Source organism: Pocillopora damicornis, chromosome 14, assembly GCF_964200805.1.
Source record: "Pocillopora damicornis chromosome 14, jaPocDami1.2, whole genome shotgun sequence".
In the NCBI taxonomy this organism is placed as follows: domain Eukaryota; kingdom Metazoa; phylum Cnidaria; class Anthozoa; order Scleractinia; family Pocilloporidae; genus Pocillopora; species Pocillopora damicornis.
In genome coordinates this window covers 19,100,238-19,121,106 of record NC_142683.1, presented here as the reverse complement: position 1 = coordinate 19,121,106, position 20,869 = coordinate 19,100,238, and the positions used below count along the sequence as shown (strand labels likewise).

Sequence of the window (20,869 nt, the reverse complement as noted above, 5' to 3'; positions counted from 1 at the left end):
TTGGGCTACGTAACACGTGCAAACAATCAGGGATTTCCGCCAAGGTATCACCAAAATCAGAGAATTTCGATAAAAAGGGCGCCTGTAAGATTGCGTAAGCTTTCCAGAACTCAAGAAAGCTGAGGAAAGCTTCCACTTGTTTGAGAATGCCGTTGAATTTAAGAGCGAATTTCGAAAGACCTTAAAACTTCAATGTAAAGGCTCGGTATAATTCCAGTGCAACTATTGAATAGTCTTAAAAGAGCTAGAATGATCATTCTCTATTTGAACAGCTGAAAGGTGTGAGAGAAAAGACTAATTTTTTAAAGATATTTCATGCTGCTTTCCATACCACACCAACATTTAAAGGACGCCTAAGTTCGAAAAACAATAGTGACCAGAGTTAAAATTTATGTTTATATGAAAGAGCATTCTCGAGCTCTAGTTAGAAAAAAACTGTCTCTAAGGCGGGAGCTCTAAGCTTTCAATCTAAAGTTTTTAATGAGTAAGATATAACACCAAAATTGCAAAAACCATGCAAAAATGAGTAAAATGTAAACACGGTAGAATACGTACAATGTGCTTTTGTCGCGAAAATGGTGTTGATCTCAGAAACGGTTTGAGGCTGTTGTATGCTTCCGTACTTTTAGCAGTTTGCGAAGATTTTGGTCGAATCCCCAAGTTTCCTAAATCTATCACGGACATTACGGAGTCAAAAGAATGGTTATTGTGTGGCCTCGGATGTTCGAGGCCTTTCTTACACATTATAGCATTCATCGACGAAGTCGTTGTTGTTCATTCAGAATCCTTGCAATTTCATTTGCATAAACGGAAGGCTCTTTGCTGAGCCCCTTATCTGAGTCGCCACGTAACATTATAGGAATTAATAAAGGAGGAGGTTTCTGAAGAAACTGGTGCCGCGTCGGTGGGAGAGTGTAGCAGGGTAATTTAACATTATCAACCGAGTCATAACGTGAATTGGCCGGCGTAAAGAGTTGAAGAGCTGACGTTTCAAACGTTGGGCCCTTTGTCAGAGTGATTGACGAAGGGCTATCACTCGAAACGTCAGCTTTTATACTCTTTTACGGTGGCCAATTTACGTTATCAACTCAGTCGATAATACTAAATTATCCTATTATAGGACTTGGCCAACTTCACTCAGTGTTTTGTCTGTTACAATGTCTGTTTCCCCAGGGGAACGGCAATTTGCTTACTTAGACCCCTCCTTTGTCGGTCCCAGATTCACTTAAAAATTTCTCACCAGACCCCACAACGCATTCAGATTTGTGACTTGATAAAATCTGTTTTACAATTCCCTTTACAAATCATAAATAGCAATTCCAGGAATCGCAGAATTTATTAGGTAAAAACTATGGTTATTTTCTTGTGACCACTTCAAGATAACCAAGATTTACATCACAGAGAGACAGCGTAGGCTAGGTAGCAATGCACACAAGAAAAGAATTCGCCGACAGTCATCTATTACATGCAAAGTATTGTAAACATCACAATATTTTGATATAATACGCCTCTTATTACAAGTAGAGCGTATATAACTGCAGTTTAATTTAGAACCTCCACAAATTTCGGGCGAAGAAATCTTTCATTTCACTGCGATTTGACCTAAAAGGTTTCATTAAAAATATCAAGCTCTCTTAACTGATGATGACGAACAATGGGCGAAAAAAACGGCGATGAATTAGAACTCCGAGCACTAGTAAATCAGACTGAAAACGAACAGAACAGTTATGGAATCAGTAGGAAAAAAAGTGAAGACTCAAGCACAGGTAAGCGTGTCTTTAAACATGAGTGGCTTATCAAGACGCCATCATTTTACAACGCCTATGAATTTGAGATCAGTAAGAAAGATAACGAAACTCAATAAGCATTCATGATTGATGTTGAAATCGTTAAGAACACTGTTGGGAGGATTGAATACCCATCCCGTTAAATAAATCGATCGAAACATTGAATGAAAAGGTTTCAAACCACGCTGTAGACCTCGAAGTAAAATCATTACGTGTTTTCGGACTAAAATTGTTTAAAAATAACTAATTTACAAAATAATTAGCGTGATTATAATTTAGGAACTAGTTAGCCCACTCACTATGTTATTTCCTTAGATTTCTTATCCTGGAAACTCCTCCAGAAATCTCCTCTGATTTCATTTTCTTTAATATTTTATACTATGGAAAACAAAAATAATTTTCATTGGAAACCATTGGACTAAATTCATTCGAGAGGGTTGGTTTTGGAGAGTACAAAAGACAATGGTAAAATTACATAAACACAAGCTTATTTTCATAAAGGTATTCTCTATTTAACAGACAAAGGAGATGAATTTTACGCATTTTGGAGAAAAGCGGCCATTTGTGTTTCGTGTGCTTCTATCATTTTGACCACAGGATTTGGAGGAACATTTTTCGGTAAGTCATTTTTTCAAAATTAATACATCATGCCTTTTAATTTAAGTCGTTCAATTTCACCAAATTAATGGTGGATAACCAGTTATTGTCTATGGAGTCGTTAAGTAGTATTCAAATCACAATTTTTAGCTCGTTAATCAAAAATCCTTGTTATTCTTTTCACAGTTTTCTCTCAAATTGCTGGTAGTCCTGCGGCCTTTGGATTTTCCGTAAGTGTCTTTTATTTAAGATCATTATATAACTTTGCTAGTAACACTTTATGCTAACACTATTTTTTATTCACGGCTGGTGAAATTAATTCAAACAGGTGAATAAAGCTTTGTTCTTGCGCTTTTTGACAGTCTCCGTTCAGTTTGGACCCAAAAACAACTATTGCAAATTTGTATATTGAGGGGGTGTGAAGAAAAACACTCCTGGAGGTCGCTTTGATTAGCTGTTAGACTTTTCAAACACAGCTGATGTTTCCATTATAACAAAACTTGACGTTTCTGTTCTGCCTTCGTAAATGAAAAGCTCATTAAGTTTTAGTGTGTAATCTCAAAAAAGTAACTAAGCCACGTTAAAATAAAAAAAATTAAACTGTTCGTGATCTATATTTCAGCAAACGAGACAGCTTTGTATTTAAACTAATTTAGGGCAACTCCGAAGCCACAAGGGTTTCACAGTATAAAAACTTTTGTATGTATATTCAGGGTTACAGGTCGCTATTTCAAGGAGAGAGCATTTGTGTAAATAAGTCTGTAATTCTTCATAAAACAAGACATACTGTTCCAAATCACTAATAATTGCAGTGTTTCGAAAAAGATTGGTGGATGAATCGTGCTAAAACGGAGTTTACGTCATCTGCTTTACTTAAATGTGTAGGCTTAAAGAAACTGTAAAGAATAAATGCTGTGAGGGTGATCGAGAAGACATATTCTCTAAAATCCACTCGGTAATAAACCAAATCTTTCATTAAAGGTTTGACATTTAGAGTTACATTTTCATTCGCAGCACAAGGCTCTAAAGTCTTGCAAATTTTCTGTTGTTTTTAACTTGAAGAGTCGAACCTCTCGGGAACAAAAGGGTTCTCTTTCTCTATTAATATCTTGTTTGTCTACGGCTTGTTCTGCCGTTGGACTTATTCCCCGTTTTATGAAAGTAGATGGACATTGTTAAAGACTGAAAATAACTTTTAAGTTATCGAAATTTCCTCTCTGAAAATGTTGATTCACTTGCAGCTTGCAGCCGTGTTAGACTCTTTCAGTTCAGCAGTAGTTCTTTGGAGATTTTCCTTCAAAGAAAGCCGAAAGGATTCAAACTCGTTGGAACGAGAACGAAGGTTCGTATACATCGCTTTAGCTTCTTGCAAAACTTTGGGAACCTCCGCTTTCTATCGGCCACAAGGATCGACAATATTGCGCACGATATCTCGCGCTCTGATTGGCCCCGTGCAAGGCACTCCAAATATGTACGCCGGAATCTGGAGCCGGCTGCTCATGAAATACAGCTGCCATGCAAGAACTATAGATTTTATTGTCATATAATTAATTTAATTGTTTCCCGAACAGGAGACATTCCCTGAAATAAATTTTGCACGGGTCACAAGGCACGTGACTGGAGTTGAAAAAAATTTTGAAATCAATTTTTTTTGCATTTATTACTTTGTAGGGCATGTTTAGCGATAGCCATATGTTTTATCCTCTCAGCATTTGCCATAGCAGCAAAAACCATCTTCACCTTATTGAAGGACAAAATACCAACCAAGGCAAGAGAAAAATTATATCAAAACACCCATCACAAATTTTCGAACGCTTTGACTCCTAAGTTCTGTTCGTCAATTTTCCCATCGAGCTTCTAAACATTTCCTTGTGATTTAGTTATGAGAATTTGGTGTTGTATCATAGTAACGTCTACCTGATAAGTTTGAGTAATCTGGATAATGTATGGATATTATGGGAGAAGTTACATGTTAATCACATTTAATTTTAGTTAATTTTAGGATGTAAAGGGTTAACGTGCCTCCTTAGCATGGGAAAAAAACTGTTTTCTGATTCATAGGATTTGTTGTTTACAGTTACACTGCAAAAGCCGTTAGCTTTTGATAAATGCGTAGAACTCAGTGAATTTTATGTCAATTGCAGGAGTTTTTGATGGAGATGTTGTCAGGTAGCAGCTTGGTTTACCTGGTATTTCTGACGGCTTTCAAATGTATAATAGCAGAAAAACTCGAGAGCCGAGCAATGAGGATAGATGGTAACACATACATGAAGTGTTTGGAATACTCATTCTAGCGTTTCAAATTTGATAAATTCTCATTTTTTGGAATTTCTCGCCTCGTGAAGTAAAAGATAATATTCCGAGAGCGATACTTTCCACCAAAGCATGGATGATAAAGCGTGTTTTCTTCGTCTCTTTTCAATTTTGCGATCAAATTGCTTTCCAAGAACTTTACTAAGCCACTTGATCATCACACAACATCTTTTGGAGCTCGTGCCACGCAGAAAATGCAGCATGGTACTCAACTTTTCGCGCTGTCGACCACAAATCGAACTTTCGTTTAAGGTTAACGGATAAGACTTGAATTTACTCAAATATTTCACTTGGAAAGCCGCAATTGCGAGGGTCCGCTCGAGAAATTCCTGCTTTGATGCATTAATTACTAAACATCCTACATAATGTCTTCACTAACCTTGTGTTTCTTTTTACCTTTTCAATTCTCTCTAGCGATTAATTCTTTGGCTGGTGCTATTATGACCCTCGGTATGGTGGCTAGTGATGTGGTCTGTTCAAACAACCCGAAAATCTGTTACCTGGACTCTGTCACTGCGATTTTGATAGCTGTAGCGCTCTTCAGTTATGGTGTCATGTAAGTATAACAACTGTTGCCATTTCTCCCTGCATGCATCACCATCGCTGGTGGCGAGGAAGGAAAAAAAAATCCTGCGCACCGTTTGTCCCATGGGTGGGGAGGTAGAACAGTGTATTCACGTTCTCAGGATGACTTTAAGTGGACCTAAACTAGATTTTAAGGTTTTTTTCACTTCTTTTCTTCTGATTTATATTTCTAAGGACCATCACAGACCTGAAAACAGGCAAGGAGAAGAAACCACCGCGTGACTGGCGCTGTCAATTTCTTTCTCTCTTTAACTGTGTGCTGTTTTTCGTGTTAATTATTATCAATCGCGTGCAATTTCGTGTAAATACGTACTTGTAGATTCTTCTCGTGCAATTTTCTTGTTTTTGAAAAATTTACCCGTGTTTATTTACACCAAATTAGAGCTGTTTGACAGCTCTGTTTGTTGTGAACTGGTAATGGACAAGCGCGTGGTTCTGAAATACAAATGTTTTGAGTAGTTTAAAAACTGTCTGTTTAACCCTGACTACGGGAGAAGGAAATAATATCAACTTTCAAACGAAAGCATTACAGGTCTGTCAACGTAAATAAAAGACAAATAATACTTGATACTGTTCTATTGTTAAAATATGAAGTAAGATTTAAAAAAAAAATGTTCAGCTTTATTTATTTATCAAATAATTTCAGCTCTATAGTTTACCACGTAGAAAGTACGTCAAATAATATTCTAGGTCACAAATTTAAATCCATTAACCCATTTAATTTACACCAATGATTACTGCTCAACACTAATTCACATCTCAGTATAAGCCTGTTTGATCATTTCACCAATTCGACAAAAAAAAAATTAACATTTTGCGATGTTGTAAAAAAAAACCACTGACTGTAAATTGGAATAAAAATGCAGGTAATATTAACAAAGTATAATTCTGATGGTAGGAATTTATCAGTTAGAAAATACACAAGAATTTGTTTTTCCTTTATCTCTTAAATCAACGAATTTCACTTGTTCTTGAAAGTAACAGAGGTACTACAAATATTTTGGATCAATGTCAGTTTCTGCACAAATACGCACCTACCCCTCCCCTAAACTAACCACAGTCAACTGATAACAACTTAAGGTTAACACTGGATTAAGGGAGGGGTAGGTGTGTAGCAGCTAAGATACTGACACTGATACAATATTTTATCTGGTAGAAATTAGAACGTCTGTGATTAACTGGCACAAAAATTGAACATTTTTTAGGGCGTGGCACGGTGGATAACTCATTGTAAAAAAAATCTCTTTTACAATTGAATTTCAATTCGTTTTGAAACGTTGAATTAAATTAACTTTTCAGATTTGCACAATTTTCAAAGGACGATTTGCTAATTCAAGTTGTAATTCATGTTAATATTTCATTGCTGTATTCTTTTTAATCGCTTTTATCTCTTTTATACTTTTTGTTCTTTTTTTTACAAAATTACCTATAATACACTGTAAACGACGAACGTGAAGTACTACAAGCGCGTTCCAATTGCGCACAAAGCCCGACAATGCCGAATATTTCCGAAGTTTTTACGAGCAAACGACGGTTGTTAGGCTAGCGGTCTCTACTTCTTCAGGAGTGTTTGCCTTTTAAAAGCCGAAAAACCTGCCAGGCAGCATCTCACGCCGCGTTGCAGAAATTAGTTGATATTATAAACTCCTTTCTTTTTCATGAATCCCATTTTTTCCAACTTTCCTTCCTTTTTGCCAGTTCTCTGTTCTTTTTCTCTCTGTTTTCTCGCTTTCTGTTCTCGTTCCATCTCAGCCTTAAGCTCTTTGATCCTCTTTTTGATGACAGCTCTGTGGTTCTGACTCACTCCCATTGCCTGAAAAAAGCGAACTGTGATCAATGTCTCTTAAAATTTCCCGTTCAAAGCTATGCAGGTTAGTGACGAGAGTTTAAAAACAACCCCATCACTTAGGGACTGGTCATCATTCATAAAATCGCCTTGAAGGGGGGGGGGGGTCGGATGATGTTTGTGTCACGACAAAATTTACCCGATCCCCCGTAAGGTTCAGAGATATTCTTATCATCTCCCCTCACTGGTAGTTGGCAACAACTGATCCCCAATTCCCACTCCGTTTCCCAAGAACCCATGTGATCCCAACAATTCTCCGACCCCCTCCCCCACAGGCGATAAATAATGACTGTTCCCTTGCTGAAAATGGCGGTGGGGGAGTGGGAGGGAAGAAAAGCCAGAACCAGATACACCATGTCTTCCTGCAGTCTCCCTACAGAGAATTTCTCTCCTTTTCGCGCTTGAAAATTGAGCAACTTATCTCTTCAGTTCTACAAACTGTTTCATTATTCTGCGGCAAACTGACATAAAATCTAGAAGTCAGCCATTCAAGGCGCCGTGAGAGGTGGGGTAAAGATTAAAATTCTGAAACAAGGCACAGAGCCCTACCTTGAGTCTGGATCCATCTAAGTTTAATAGTTGTTTTCCATCAATCTTTTTAGCAGTGAACTCATCGGCATACTCGTCCAACTCATTTTGGATTAACCACGCATACACCTAAACGACAATTTAGAGAAATCAGTTAAATAAATAACATTAACATGGTAAAAAATCATGAGTCCGTTTAGATTACGGTAACATATTGGTACGTGAACTCAAAAAGAAAATTACATAATCAAATCACAGCTTGTTTGCTCACTTCCTTTGTATGAGTTTAATCCAACGACTGCAAGAAAAACTGGCACTAGATTCTTATCAGTCCGTTCATTCTTCTGTCTATCTGTCTTCTCGTCTGTATCTACCTCCTAGCCAGTTATCAGGGGGTCTGATACTCCCTATTTTACAGTCAGATAATGCCTGTGTTTGTCAGTTTATCTCTCTGCCAGTCCGTCCTTCCGTCTGTCTGTCTATCTGTCTGTCCGTCTCTGTCGGTCTGTCTATCAGTCAGTCTGTCTGTCCGTCCATCTGTTCATCTGTCTGACTGCCTGTCTGTCCGTCTATCTGTCTGTTTGTCTGTCGTTCTGTCTGTCCGTCCATCCGTCTGTACGTTTGTCAGTCGGTCTATCTGTCTACCACCAGTCAGTCACGCAACTCCCACACTTTGGGTCAGCTTAACTTTCTGTCTGCAAAACTTCTTTTTAAATGTATCTCTGCTGTATTGTTTACGTGTATCCCCTTGCAACTCACCTGATCTGTGTCCCAGTCTGATATCAGCTGTGAATTTCCCGATGAATTTAAGTCTGAGCCAGGACTAAGAGAAGACTGCCCGTCAACGTTTGACCCTGTGCCTACAGATCGTTGATCGAAGTCTCGCTGACCGCTGGCTGCAAGCAGTTCCGGGGGAACATCAATGGCGGCTTCATTATAGCTTTCCATCACGGGAACACTCTTCACTTGTAACAAGGGCATGGCAGGAGGGAGGAATGGAGACGAACCTCGAGAGGAGGCCTGGGAAGAGGCCAAGTCGGAGTCAATCTAAAAAAAATTACAATTGAAAACGTTAAGTCGCAAAGGAATTGGAAAAAAACATGGAACACCATTTGAGCTTCCTGATTGAACACAAATAGGAAACTTCAATAAAAAAGACCAAGTTTTCGAGTTGGTCATTTTCAATCCGTTCCAATCTCCTCCATTCTTAACCATCCTTGCTTCTGTACACCACTCGCGTGTACGGTAGCACCTTCCGCGCGCGTCAAGCGCGTGTAATGCTATGGTACACGCCAGCCGCACTGTACATTCACCATAATCTTTTTGGAACATTCCGTCTTGCCAAACAATTATTATGTGATTTTCTTCAGAATGTTCACGTCTCCGCAAATGACTCTTTTGGCTTCATTTGCCCTTGCAACTGAGTAAACTCACCGGATAAGCGTTATGGTTTAGAGCCGAAAAAGACAAAAAGAAAACTCAACCCTCTCTTACCCTTCTCGCAGCTTCTTCGATCTCATCCAAAGAATTAGTGGACCCTGAAAAACACTCCGACTCCTGATCATCCACCGCACGACGCGCCTCTCTGTCCGCTCGGTCAAGCGCAGTAGTCGGCAAAGATGTCACCTTCACATCAGCCTTAGACAGCTGCTTCTCCAGGAGATTCTCCACCACGATGTTCCGCGTCTCCTCCTTGTGCGACAAAGGGAAGCTGGCTCGCGTCTCTTGGGGAGGTGACTCACTTCCCTTAGCAGCTGATTCATCGTACAAGTTTTTCCCTGTGGATCTCAGTTTGAATCCTCCGACAGGCAAACCTGGAAGGACGAATCCTGGTCCCTTAGGGGGAGCCCTAGGGGACTCGTTTTCCATGGAGGTACTCTGAGAAGCAGCGTCCTCCACATCAGACACTTCATTACCTCCAAACATCTAAATAGAAAGTCATGTTAGAAATTCAATTTACATGGAAATGTGAATTAGCTAGAGGGGAGAATTGACAATCAGATCAAGTGGGAGTTAAAGAGTTAAAATCATGCAAAATACTTTTTATGATTGAATGTTCTAGAACCACTTAGAACCTTAGCCAGTCACATCACCGTACTGTAGCATCTTCAGGCGCGTCTGGCGCATGTAACGCGCGACAATTACACGCGCCTTTAAACAGAAAGTTCCACGCGTGCTGAAGGAAAATTACACACGCACTTGAATCAAAGAAATAATGTCTTACGTCATAAGCATCATCATCCAGCGACTTTCCCCAGCTTGCACGAGTTGGTTTATATTTCTTCTGCTGCGCTTCAGCGAGTCTTTTTTTCTCCAAAAGATGTTCATTATTAAGTGTTTTTGTGGCTGGGATGCTGTTTAGATCCACATCATCTTTTGATGAGCTCTCCAAATCGGGCTCTAATTGACAGAAAAAAGAGTTTATTACCCATATGAATTGCGACATTTTAGAGTTCAAGGTACCACATACATTGTATCATCATTATAATTGAAGTTGAGCTCTTCCTTGTGTCCCGGGTGTTTCTTAATATCCTGCATATCTTTTTGATTAGCAGGTGAGTATACATACACTCAAGATTAATATAGGCAAGCGATTGTACATTGTAGGGCTGTAAAACTATAACTTTCTCCTCCTATACATGGAATGCTGGTAGGTGTTCATGGAATGATGCCTCACCAGAATCCATTTGTTAATCAGATCTCACATGTTACCTGTGACATCTTTTTTTCCCGCTGAATCCCAACTAAGTTGGAAGTTTGACAAAGCCTGCTCTACTTCAAAAGCCAGTCCATTTTCTACAATTTCCTCCTGAACTTCCTCTCTCCATTTGCCATCAGGCATAGAATTCTGTTCTTCAATTTGCACTGGAGTTGATATTGCTTCCTCTTTTTTCACTTCTCTTTCCTTTTCTGACTTTTGCTGTTGAACCATTTTCAACTGGGTCTCCAGTTCTTTGACCTGTGAAAAATGACAGATGGCTCATTGATTGAAACTTTTAATACAACTCAAAATTCATCAGGGTGAAAATGAAATAGAAAAATGAGCAGATGATTCAAGTAAAAACAACTGAGCATCAGGAATACACATTGTTTAACCTTCTGCAAAGAGTTTATCATTCAACTCCCATGAGTAACCACAGGGCGTGAAATTGCGCCTAATACAGGCGCCAATGCGACTAAATTTTTCACTTTGGCGACCAAATCCTGAAAGTTAGTCGCCAAATTGGCGACTAGAACGTTTCATCATAATCTTACCAAGAGATATAGTGAATTAAAAAGATTTGCAAAGATAAATCCGCGGCAAACTTCCTCGATAAGTTTGTTTCCAAAACGTAGCACATGCATCTCGATCGATAACTAAACGCCATCTTGGATTTAGATGAGCCTGAGCGTTGTATATCATACATCCTAGTGTCCACTTTGTAGCACGTTAAAGATCTTTTCCCTAACTTAATTTTGGAGGGTCTATCTAGAACGCTGACAGCGTAAAGAAAGATTTTGTTTGTCTTTGAAAATGGCGACCAACTTTTTTTGAATTGGCTACCACTTTGAAGAATTTAGGAGCCAAGTGGCTATCAGAAAAAAAAAGTTAATTTCACGCCCTGAACCAAGACAGAATTTCTCCTTACAATATTAATACAATATTAAGCAAACAGGTGATGAGAATACAGTTAGAGAAATATCAATTAAAGGATTCTTAGTTGATCCAATACCAAATTCTCCCAACTAAAACCCTTAGAATTGTATGACAGATGGTACAGAGAATCACTAATGAGACCTTGGGAGTGAAAATGTTATTGTACCCATCTTGCCAACAAAAATTTTTTCGTTAGCTATCAGTGAGGTTTTAGTTGCAAATAAGGTTGCCTTTGATGGAAGAGCCTACTGTAAGTGTAGCACTTTGCTACTGTATGTACACCACAAATTGTCTAAATTCACACAAAACACAAGAGTAGCTTGAACTCCTCAAATTTATGCAAACAGCATAACTTCAGTTATGCAAAATGAAACACATTTTACGCAAACTGTTATTTCCATGAAAAAATGTTATTAACCCTTAAACTCCCAGAAGTAATTACCATGTACAGTAAATTCTCCCAATAATATCCATACATTATATAGCAAACAGGTAGTGAGAATACACAAACTCATCAGGTACAATTTACTGCCTTGATTGAACACCAAATTCTCATAATCAATTTACAAGGAAATGTGTCGTAGCTAGAGGGGAGAATTGACAATCAGATCTTGGGAGTTAAGGGACTAACTTAACATCAACCAAGTCACAAGTACCCACCTTATCTTGTAGTAACTTTATTTCAATCGCAGATCTCTCAGCAGTCACAGAATTTGCTTGCTCTCTGCCAGAACAACAGACAACATAATTGTACAGTACATTTATCACATTCTCTGGCCTGCAACTCTCTCATAAATGGCAAGCCTTCAGGGTGTAATTGTGATTCCCTCCTCTAAATGTAACTAAGCCCTCCTGGCCTCAGTAACATGGCTCAAAAGAATAGAACTTTCAAAGCAAGGTTAACAAAGCTCATTTGCATACAAATAAAGGAATAATCATCTCTACCGTTGTGCCCTTGGGGAAGTATTCACTAAAGAACACAACAATGCCCTCAGGACTTGAACTAAGCCCACCTCCCAATCTGAAGTACTGTATGTGAGCCATTGGGAAACAACATTTGCCATGCAACTAATACAATAATTAATAGTATCAATAATATGATTGAAGTTGAGCATTAATTAAAATAATAAGTGAATCAATGAACCATGACATACAAGAAATTCTCACTGCTAGAAGCACTATAATTTTATATCTACATTACCAGAAACTTTACCTGTCTTCAAGTTCCTTCACTTTACTTTTTGCGATGTGGTATTTCTTCTCTAATATTAGATACAGTCCTTTGCTTTCTTCCAACTGCCTGACCATGTCTTCATTCTCTGCTTCAGACACAGCTAAATCTGATTCTAATGAGTTGACTTTCTCTTTCATCTCTTCTAAAGCTTTCTGTGTTTTCTTGGTTTCATCATCGGCTTGTTCTCCAGTTACCTCCTACAGGATCAATACATAGAAGGTATTCACTGATCTTCATACTTTTTGAACAGTGATTCATAAAAGATAATATATAGATTAAGGCAAGCCTAAAAGCAGAGCTCGCATTTTTTTTCCCGCACATCTCTTCAACAAAACTAAAGCCCCTACTATGGATAAAGTGCATGGTAATATTAATGGATTTTCATTCACAACTTCTCTGTGTCTGTGTAGAGGACTGATTGTAAGATAGTGCCTGTGGTACAGTTGGCCACCATATGGTCGTATGGTCGTACATCCAAATTTTTTTGGCTTGATGGGTTACTATTATTTTGTATAATTATAGGGCTATGCTCTGTGAGCTCCACTATGATAATAATCAGAAAATGGCACGCTTTTCTAGCTGAAAAAATCAATTCCTATAAAAACAATTAAATAAATATACTTTCCCTACAGGATCAATACAAGGAATGTAATCAGGGATCTTCATACTTTTTGTACAGTGACTCATAAGAGAAATAATAATACATCAGAAAATGGCAAGCTTTTCTAGCTGAAAAAAAATCCATTCCTATAAAAATAATGGATATACTTTCCCACAATTATTTGAAGATTATCAATCAATAATGTATCACATCAGCAGCATTTGAGACACTGTACAGACAATGTCTTCTAGCATAAATTAACATCTTTGCCCAGAACCTCTTGAATTTTGTTACAAAAATCATCACCTTTATCCCTTCGAAACTAAGGTGATGTCATAATTCTTCTGCAGATGAAGAGAAGAGGAAGACAGGAAAGGCTTGATATCGATTCCAGAAAAGGTACACTACACCTACTCACAGATTTTTTCATATTATTCTGAAGTTGAACCATTTTTTCTGCCAGGGAGGCTCTTTTTTCTGCTTCTTCAGCTTTGGTTTCAGTCTATGAAAAAATGACAGACACTAAATTTTAAAAAAAGTTTACAAAACCAATTAAGTTAACGTAAAACATTAATATGGTGCTTTTCCATGAATTAATAACCCTACAGATATGCAAAACCAATTGACAAAGATCAAATTCACTCTGCTTCCTTCCTCAGCCCCCCACAATTAAGTGTTTCCCCCCCCCCCCCATATTTTGTTGCCAAAAAAAAATTATTACACAACAAAACAAAGTTGCTATTATTCAAAGTATTAGCCATTCTTAATCACCATTATTTGGCCTTACATCCTTAAGGTCTGACAGCTACGTTTTTTTGAGGAGGAGTGATGAAAGACATTTAAAAAATATAATATATCTATTCAGATTAAAATTGTTGAAATCTTTTCATCCCCTATAAATGCCAACTTTATGAATTTGTTAAAATTTGTAAAATTAATAACTGTGGCTCTGACAAAACTTCTTCTCCTGAATTTTCAATAAGAAAAAAGACTCTATACAAGGGATTTACAGTACAGACATAGGTACACTACATGTGTACATTGTTATACCCACCTCAGCTAGCTTCTGTCTGAGTGCCTCAATTTGTTGTTCAACATTTGGGTCAATCCTGTGTGACGCATGAGCTCTGCTTTTGTCTCTGCCCATGAGAAACCTGTACAATTAAGCAATCAGGAAATTACTGTTGATATCATACAACTTATATTGTTTGATCCAAATAAGGCATTGTGGTTCCAGTTTACAGACATCTGCACATTGCAAGTAGATCAAGAAGTCCTGGAATAAGTATCTACTTTATGGCTACTAACTCAAAAAACCTTTTTACTGAGTAAATGAAAATATTGGCAAGTCATGCAAAATTTGACAGAATGCTTAAAGCAACTTTTTTATTAATCATTAATAATTCCAAATGACATCCCCATCCACCCCACCCTTTTTTTAATTTTTTTTTTGTTTTGTTTGTTTTTTTAATTTACCTTGATAAAAGCACTCTTCATTTGTATGATGACTAAAAACTATGGGTGGAGGGGCTTAAAATAAGGATAGAAGAAACCATGACTCAGTTTTACATGAATAAACTTTGACAAGGGAGAAAATCCACAATTGTCCTAAATTGTTGGTAATCATCACAGTGACAACAGCTTCCATTTGTTACTGGGAAAAATTTTGCAGCCTTCATACCTTACAAGTCCACTTGTGTTCTTCAGAGTCTGTGCAGCAAATATTTGTGTTACTCCCACAAGAGAAACTCCATCAACCTCTATTATCTGATCATTCACTTGTATTCTGTCAGAGAAAAGATGTTTTATTAATCACTGTCTTCATGTATATACTTGGTACTGTATGTGAGCTGATAGGGGAGCATACAGCTTATGTTATTGGACTGTAGATACACAAACCTTGTACTAGGCAATAGCAGTGTTTGGCAGGGTAAAGAGAATCAATATCAGGATATAATGTTGAAGAATTATTCATTTGATACAAGCATTGTAGAAATATAAAATTGTAGGGGAACAAGATAAAAAGATAGTGAGCTTGCTGTGGTCAGAATTGATTATCAGGTTTCATGTAACATCTGGATTGAATTTGCAGCTGGTATTCCTCTCCAATTTGAGGGTTTTTTAATCACTTCGCCAGAATTCTTCCCTCTGTTAAAAACCAACATGTAAAATTCACCAAAACATAAGTTTTACTACATGTTTACCTGTAAAACTAGTTCTTGAGTATGCTGGAATTTTTCCAGTGGTTGCAAATTAACCACTTCCATTCCCCTCTATAATGCCTGGTTACCCATGAAATTTCACAAATAGTGACTGTAGAAAGTAAAACTAACCTTCCATCAATTGCAGCTGCTCCTCCCTCTGTAAGTGACTTGACAAATATCCCCAACTTCTCAACCCCTGTGTCAGTACCAACACCTAAACCGATTATACTCAATCCCAGACCTCTCTCATCTGAAAATGGAAAAAATATGTATAATGTTCTAAGAATACAATTGGAACTCCAGTCAGGAGGGGAAACAAAGGGGTCTTTCAACCCTTTAACTCCCATGAGTGACCAAGACAGAATTTCTCCTAACAATATCAATACAACATCAAACAGACAAGTGATGAGCATAAAGAAAAATATCAGTTAGGGGATTATAAATTCATCTAATACCAAGTTCTCCAAACTAACATCAGAAGAATTGTATAGCAGACAGTAAGGAGAATTACTAATGAGATCTTGGGAGTTAAAGGGTCAATGGTAACATTAAACAACGACCATAAAAAGAGTTTGTACAGTTATCTTCAAGATTAGAATTTTCCCATGGAGGCCCTAGAAGAATTTCCTAACAATGGAATATTCTTAGACCAATAAAAACATGGGCTACAGTTTGAAAATAAAAAAATGTCTTACATTGGAAGAACTAAGATCAGTATGGAACTTCTTAGACTGTTTCACTCCTAAGCTCTGGATGTTAATTCTCCTTACTGTAAACCATACTCGTTATATTATGTTATTTCTGAGAATTTCTTGTTCAATCACAGTATAACCCTTAGTGAAGACAGCTCCAGGTCAGAAAAGATGGAGGCTTGCAAGTAAAGGCCACTCTTGAAGAGGGACTGAAGAGGAATAAGTTGGTTATTTGTTTTTTTCATCGTGTTTATGATTGGAAACTCTTTGATATTGTTTAGAGAAAATTCTCAAGAGTGAAAAGATTTATCTCTTTAACTTCCAAGATCTGATTGTTAATTCTACTCTCTGACTGCATTCATTTCCTTGAAAATTGGTTACAGGAATTTAGAGTCAGATCAAGATAACAACTTCTACTTGCTGACTTTGAGTATTCTTATTACCAGTTTCCTGGATAAAGTACTGATATTATAGGGAGAAGTTCCATGTTAATCACTTCTCGAAGTTTAAAGTTAAGGGTGTTACAGCATCTAATCAATCTTACCTTTGCTCAGGTCCACAGAGAATATGTCCATCTTTTCGACTCTTTTTTCCAGTTCCCACTCTGCAGACGCAGTAACTGGATCAATACCATCATTGCCTCTATCATATTCCTCAGCACTGTATGTCAGAAACAGATCAGGATTATCCATATTAAAACCAACATTCCTTCTTCCTTTTTTTGTCTTGTCTTTGGACAAAGCTGATAATGCTGGCTTAGCTGACAAAAGTAACGATACAGAGGACACTGTTTGAAGATGTGCACGATCTTCTTCATCAGCATCACTGTGTTCAATAACACTTCCAGTGCTTTCATCACCAGAACTTTCAGTTTCTTCATTATGCAATTGGGTTTCTTCATTCTTTAGGAAGTAAACACTGTCATGCTTTGGGTGAGATTCTGAATCCACTTCAAGAATATTTGATTTGGGTACTGATGTGAACCCAGGCGTAATGCTTATGGGTGACATTTCTACTGGAGCAGTTTCCTCTTTAGGAATTTCTTCATCTATCCAAGATGCTTCACGGATTCGCCCTGGGATGTCATCATATAAATCATCCTGTGGTTCCTCCTTTCGCTGGGATTTTAATCCCTTAGGAACACTGGGAGATACTTTCTCAGGATTAGCAGCTTTGACTTCTGTGTTAGCCTCACTGCTTTTGTTGAGTGGAAAGAATTTCTCTTCTTCGCTTTCAATTGTAGAAGAGGGCTGCTGTTTCGTCAAGCTTTCCATCGTCATTCCTATGTCTGAATCTGATATCAATGGACTTCCCTGGATAAAATCAACACTGTGCGACTTATAGAGGCGTCTGGTATCAAGTGATGGTTTCTTCAAAACAGAGTCATCTCGAGATTGCTTCAGTTTGTCAACAGTGCCATGGTACTCACCGTTCATAGCTTTAGTGTCAGATGGAAAGCGTTTACGAGATTTTATAAAGTACAGAGGTCTTTTGGTTCCTGGATCAGATCTTGTACGAGACCTCTGCACAGGGGTAGGATCATTGTTGCCAAGCAAACTCACATCTAATTCCTTCAAATCTGGAACAAGATCTTGCAAACTTGGCGATCGTTTCTCCTTCTTTGGTAAATCTTCATTTGAGCCTCCACTTTCAAACATAGCCCTCCTGGCAGCAATCCCTGAAGACACATGTGGCTTGTGTGAAGGGGTGGGGGGTAAGGTTTTTTTGTAATAGTTGGGTAAGGACCATCGTTCTGTGGTTTCACCTTGTGATGTGTCTTTAGCATGATTTGCCTTCACTCTGTCAAAAGCTTCAGAGACAGGCCTGGGTTTCTTGTACGTTTGCTGTGCTTTTATAGCCTCATTCGCAATAGTCTCATCAAAAATGTGTTTCAGTTTGCTTACATTAGGTTTAACGATCTCTTCAGCGCTGCTTTTATCGTTGTCACTTTCCTGTTCAGTCTCTCTCGCCGGTTTTCGCGTTATGCCCTGTTTCACATCGCGGGTTTTCGTCGTTCGTACCACATTGTCACTTTTAAGAGGGGAAATATAGGTTTTATCAGTAGAAATAATTTTTTTCGGAGGTGCTCCAAATTTGTTGTACGCTCTGTGTCTCTCCTCTTTAACATCCCCTGTGTTAGAACTGCCCGCTGTTCGCTTTGTTTTAGTGTCAACAAGATTTTTGCGGGGAGGTACGGTTGAGCTTTGACTCCGAGAACTTTCATTCTCCGCTTTTGGACGACTTGCCACTTCACGACGAGCACGGAATCTGTTCTCTTTGCCGTATTCAGTTCTTGTAGTAGCCATCGAAAAAAATAACGTCGTTTCCGGTAGCTATGTTGTTCCTTCAGAAACTCTGTGCGTCGAATTTGTTTTGTATGGAGCTTGTACAAGTATTAAAACATCTTATCCAAAACAATTTGGGAACGTGATAAGTTTATAAAGAAACACAGAAAATCAGGCTCTTAAACTTAGTATTCGCTAGCTTATTAGGTTTCCCAAATGGTGCCAATGCACAATGCAACGTGTACAATATTTGTCCCAGCAAGTTCCATACCACAGGGAAAATGGCCGACGCGGTTGGCTCCAAAATGGACTCACCGAGTAATCCTGTACCAATCGCCGACTTTCCAAACTGACAAAATATCGAAGTTCCGTTTGTCAGACGGCTGGGATAACCCCACGGAGTAAGACTTAACTAAAACCGCTTTTCACACGTCGCCACGTAGAAGCCAAACTTCGCAGGAAGCGAAGTATTTTTGTGGAAAACGATAAAAGTATTCGCCCGTGACAAATGCATCACGTGACAACAGTAAATATAGAAGGAAGTGGATTTCAAGCGGGCTTGTTTAGCGATGCAAATTAACTTCAATTTAAAATTCCTTCGGGAAAGACTGTCTTCCTTTCCTAAACTCGTCAGATATAATCGATGATTCCCAAATAAACAGGCCGTATTTTTAAGGAGGAGGTTTGTAAGGCGAGTAATCAACATTATGCGCCGTGTTGCATTAGCATGCGAACGCTAACCATTTTTCCTCGCAAATGTTAATTGACAAAGGCAAAATATAGCGTACAATCATAAACTTTCTTAAGTTCACTCAAATTGTTGTATCTGCCCCTTGTAGCCGCTGTAAGCCCAGGAAATTAAGGCGAACAATGAAGTTTTCAAACGAGTTTTCTGTGTTTGTAAACAGTACGTTCCGATGAAAGGTTCGACCAATATGATTTGCATTTAGAATGGATTCACCACTTTCATGGAACTTTCACGAAAAATTAATCAGAACAGCTGCAAGACACAACATGAAATAGAAATTTAGCCACTGGAACATTATCATTATTTAATCAGCTTGGATGGAAAATCTGATAGGATATGAGTATATTGATGTTTGATGATCCCGTGCAATATACGTAGCGATTTAATTCACAATGGCCTAGAATTTTTTAGAAAAGTTATGGAAAAGACTCGATATTGCTCAGACTATTTACGAAAAAAAATTGTAATAAACAAAATTCATATCGAAATAAACATAGAGGCGACAAAGACGAAAACTGGAAAAGTGTAAAGCTTGAGATAATGCTGTATTTCATTTCATAGTTGAACTTGGCCATTCGCTTAATCACATGCTATTTATTTATTTATTTACATACATATTCATTTCATTTTATTTTTGTGATAATCTTCGGTTTGATCGTGAGAGTTATGAAAGGAGATACATCACGGTTTTGGGCAACTTAAAAATATTATCCTACAAGTTTATCAATCAGAGTAATCGGTGGACACCTTTACTATTATAACCCTTTCAGATCAAGACATGAACTTTCCAAACCTCTCTAATATAGTCTTCAAAAATTCGGCTCTGAGAATTTAGCTTTAGATCAAACAAAGACAAAAGATGTTTTCTCACTTCTCATTTCCTCTTTGCTTGAAAATGTATTATTATGGAAAGGAAAAATTTCTTTCGCGTCACTTTACATTTCCAGAAGTAACTGGGTCAACAATTATGTTTCCTTCTGGATTCTATTTCTGACCTCTTTGGTGTTCTTTTGAACCTACAATTCCTCATATATATATATATATATTTTTTTTTTTTGGGCATAATTTTGATATACTTTTCACCGTCTGACTGAAATTCGCGGTTGATAAGAATTGCAAAGTCGATTATGATACAATCGCTAGATTAATTGATTCATAAAACGGCGAGGAAGTTAAAATAAAGTTTATATTTTTTCTTACAGATCAACCTAGTTCTTCTGGGTTTCTTAGTGATTTAAAATTTCTCTGACGTAACTCTGTTAGCTTAAACTCACATTATTATCATAGCTTGATTGCTTTCCTCAAGCCTTTTATTTACATTGGATACTAAAATGACCGCAGACAGCTTCACTTCCTTGTCATGAACAAACAAATTGTGAAATAAATTTGAGCTAAACTCAATAAAGAGGCAAAATTTAGCAAGTTCTTTGTTTCCCTGACTGGAATTTTACTACCAGTTACAGTCTGAAATTTTTTTTCTCGAATTTTCTCGTCATTCTTACTTTCGTCAGAGCGTTAGTGGCAAGACTTGACTTCGCTGACGTTTCCTAAAAGTTCCGCATTTTTCCATCATTAAGTCTTGGTTTTTTTCAATGCAACATGTCTTAACAGAAGAAATCCTACGCTTAGGCGCCCACTCCATATTTATTTATGAGAATACGATGACGTTATTAGTACAGGCGCATCTGAAAGCCTTGAAGTTTGAACAACTATCATCTCTGTTAGCATATACCGGTTGCCATTAAAAGATATGCGCGCACCGGAACTACAATCGAAAGCCAATTTTTCACAGACAGTAGTTTTGATCGGCTA

At 37.8% G+C, this 20,869-nt stretch overlaps 2 protein-coding genes across 2 annotated transcripts; one reads left to right on the top strand and one right to left on the bottom strand.

Moving 5' to 3' along the window:
• The first annotated feature begins 1,475 nt into the window (after positions 1 to 1,475).
• On the top strand, positions 1,476 to 5,902 carry LOC113681744 (transmembrane protein 163a). Its single transcript, XM_027198864.2, has 8 exons — positions 1,476 to 1,766; positions 2,307 to 2,405; positions 2,571 to 2,614; positions 3,626 to 3,726; positions 4,056 to 4,152; positions 4,529 to 4,640; positions 5,112 to 5,253; positions 5,457 to 5,902. The coding sequence occupies exons 1-8, from the start codon at positions 1,655 to 1,657 to the stop codon at positions 5,599 to 5,601; spliced, it is 852 nt and encodes a 283-aa protein (XP_027054665.2). The 5' UTR covers positions 1,476 to 1,654; the 3' UTR covers positions 5,602 to 5,902.
• LOC113681734 (uncharacterized) lies at positions 5,882 to 19,246 on the bottom strand. The gene is made up of 13 exons (XM_089194787.1): positions 16,569 to 19,246; positions 15,462 to 15,582; positions 14,810 to 14,914; positions 14,183 to 14,282; positions 13,547 to 13,630; positions 12,507 to 12,724; positions 11,954 to 12,017; positions 10,369 to 10,615; positions 9,881 to 10,056; positions 9,151 to 9,582; positions 8,416 to 8,703; positions 7,678 to 7,785; positions 5,882 to 7,095 (listed from the first exon to the last, which is right to left on the bottom strand). Exons 1-13 carry the CDS (start codon positions 18,328 to 18,330, stop codon positions 6,910 to 6,912), a joined length of 3,891 nt encoding a protein of 1,296 aa, XP_089050913.1. The 5' UTR covers positions 18,331 to 19,246; the 3' UTR covers positions 5,882 to 6,909.
• Between the last annotated feature and the right edge of the window lie 1,623 nt (positions 19,247 to 20,869).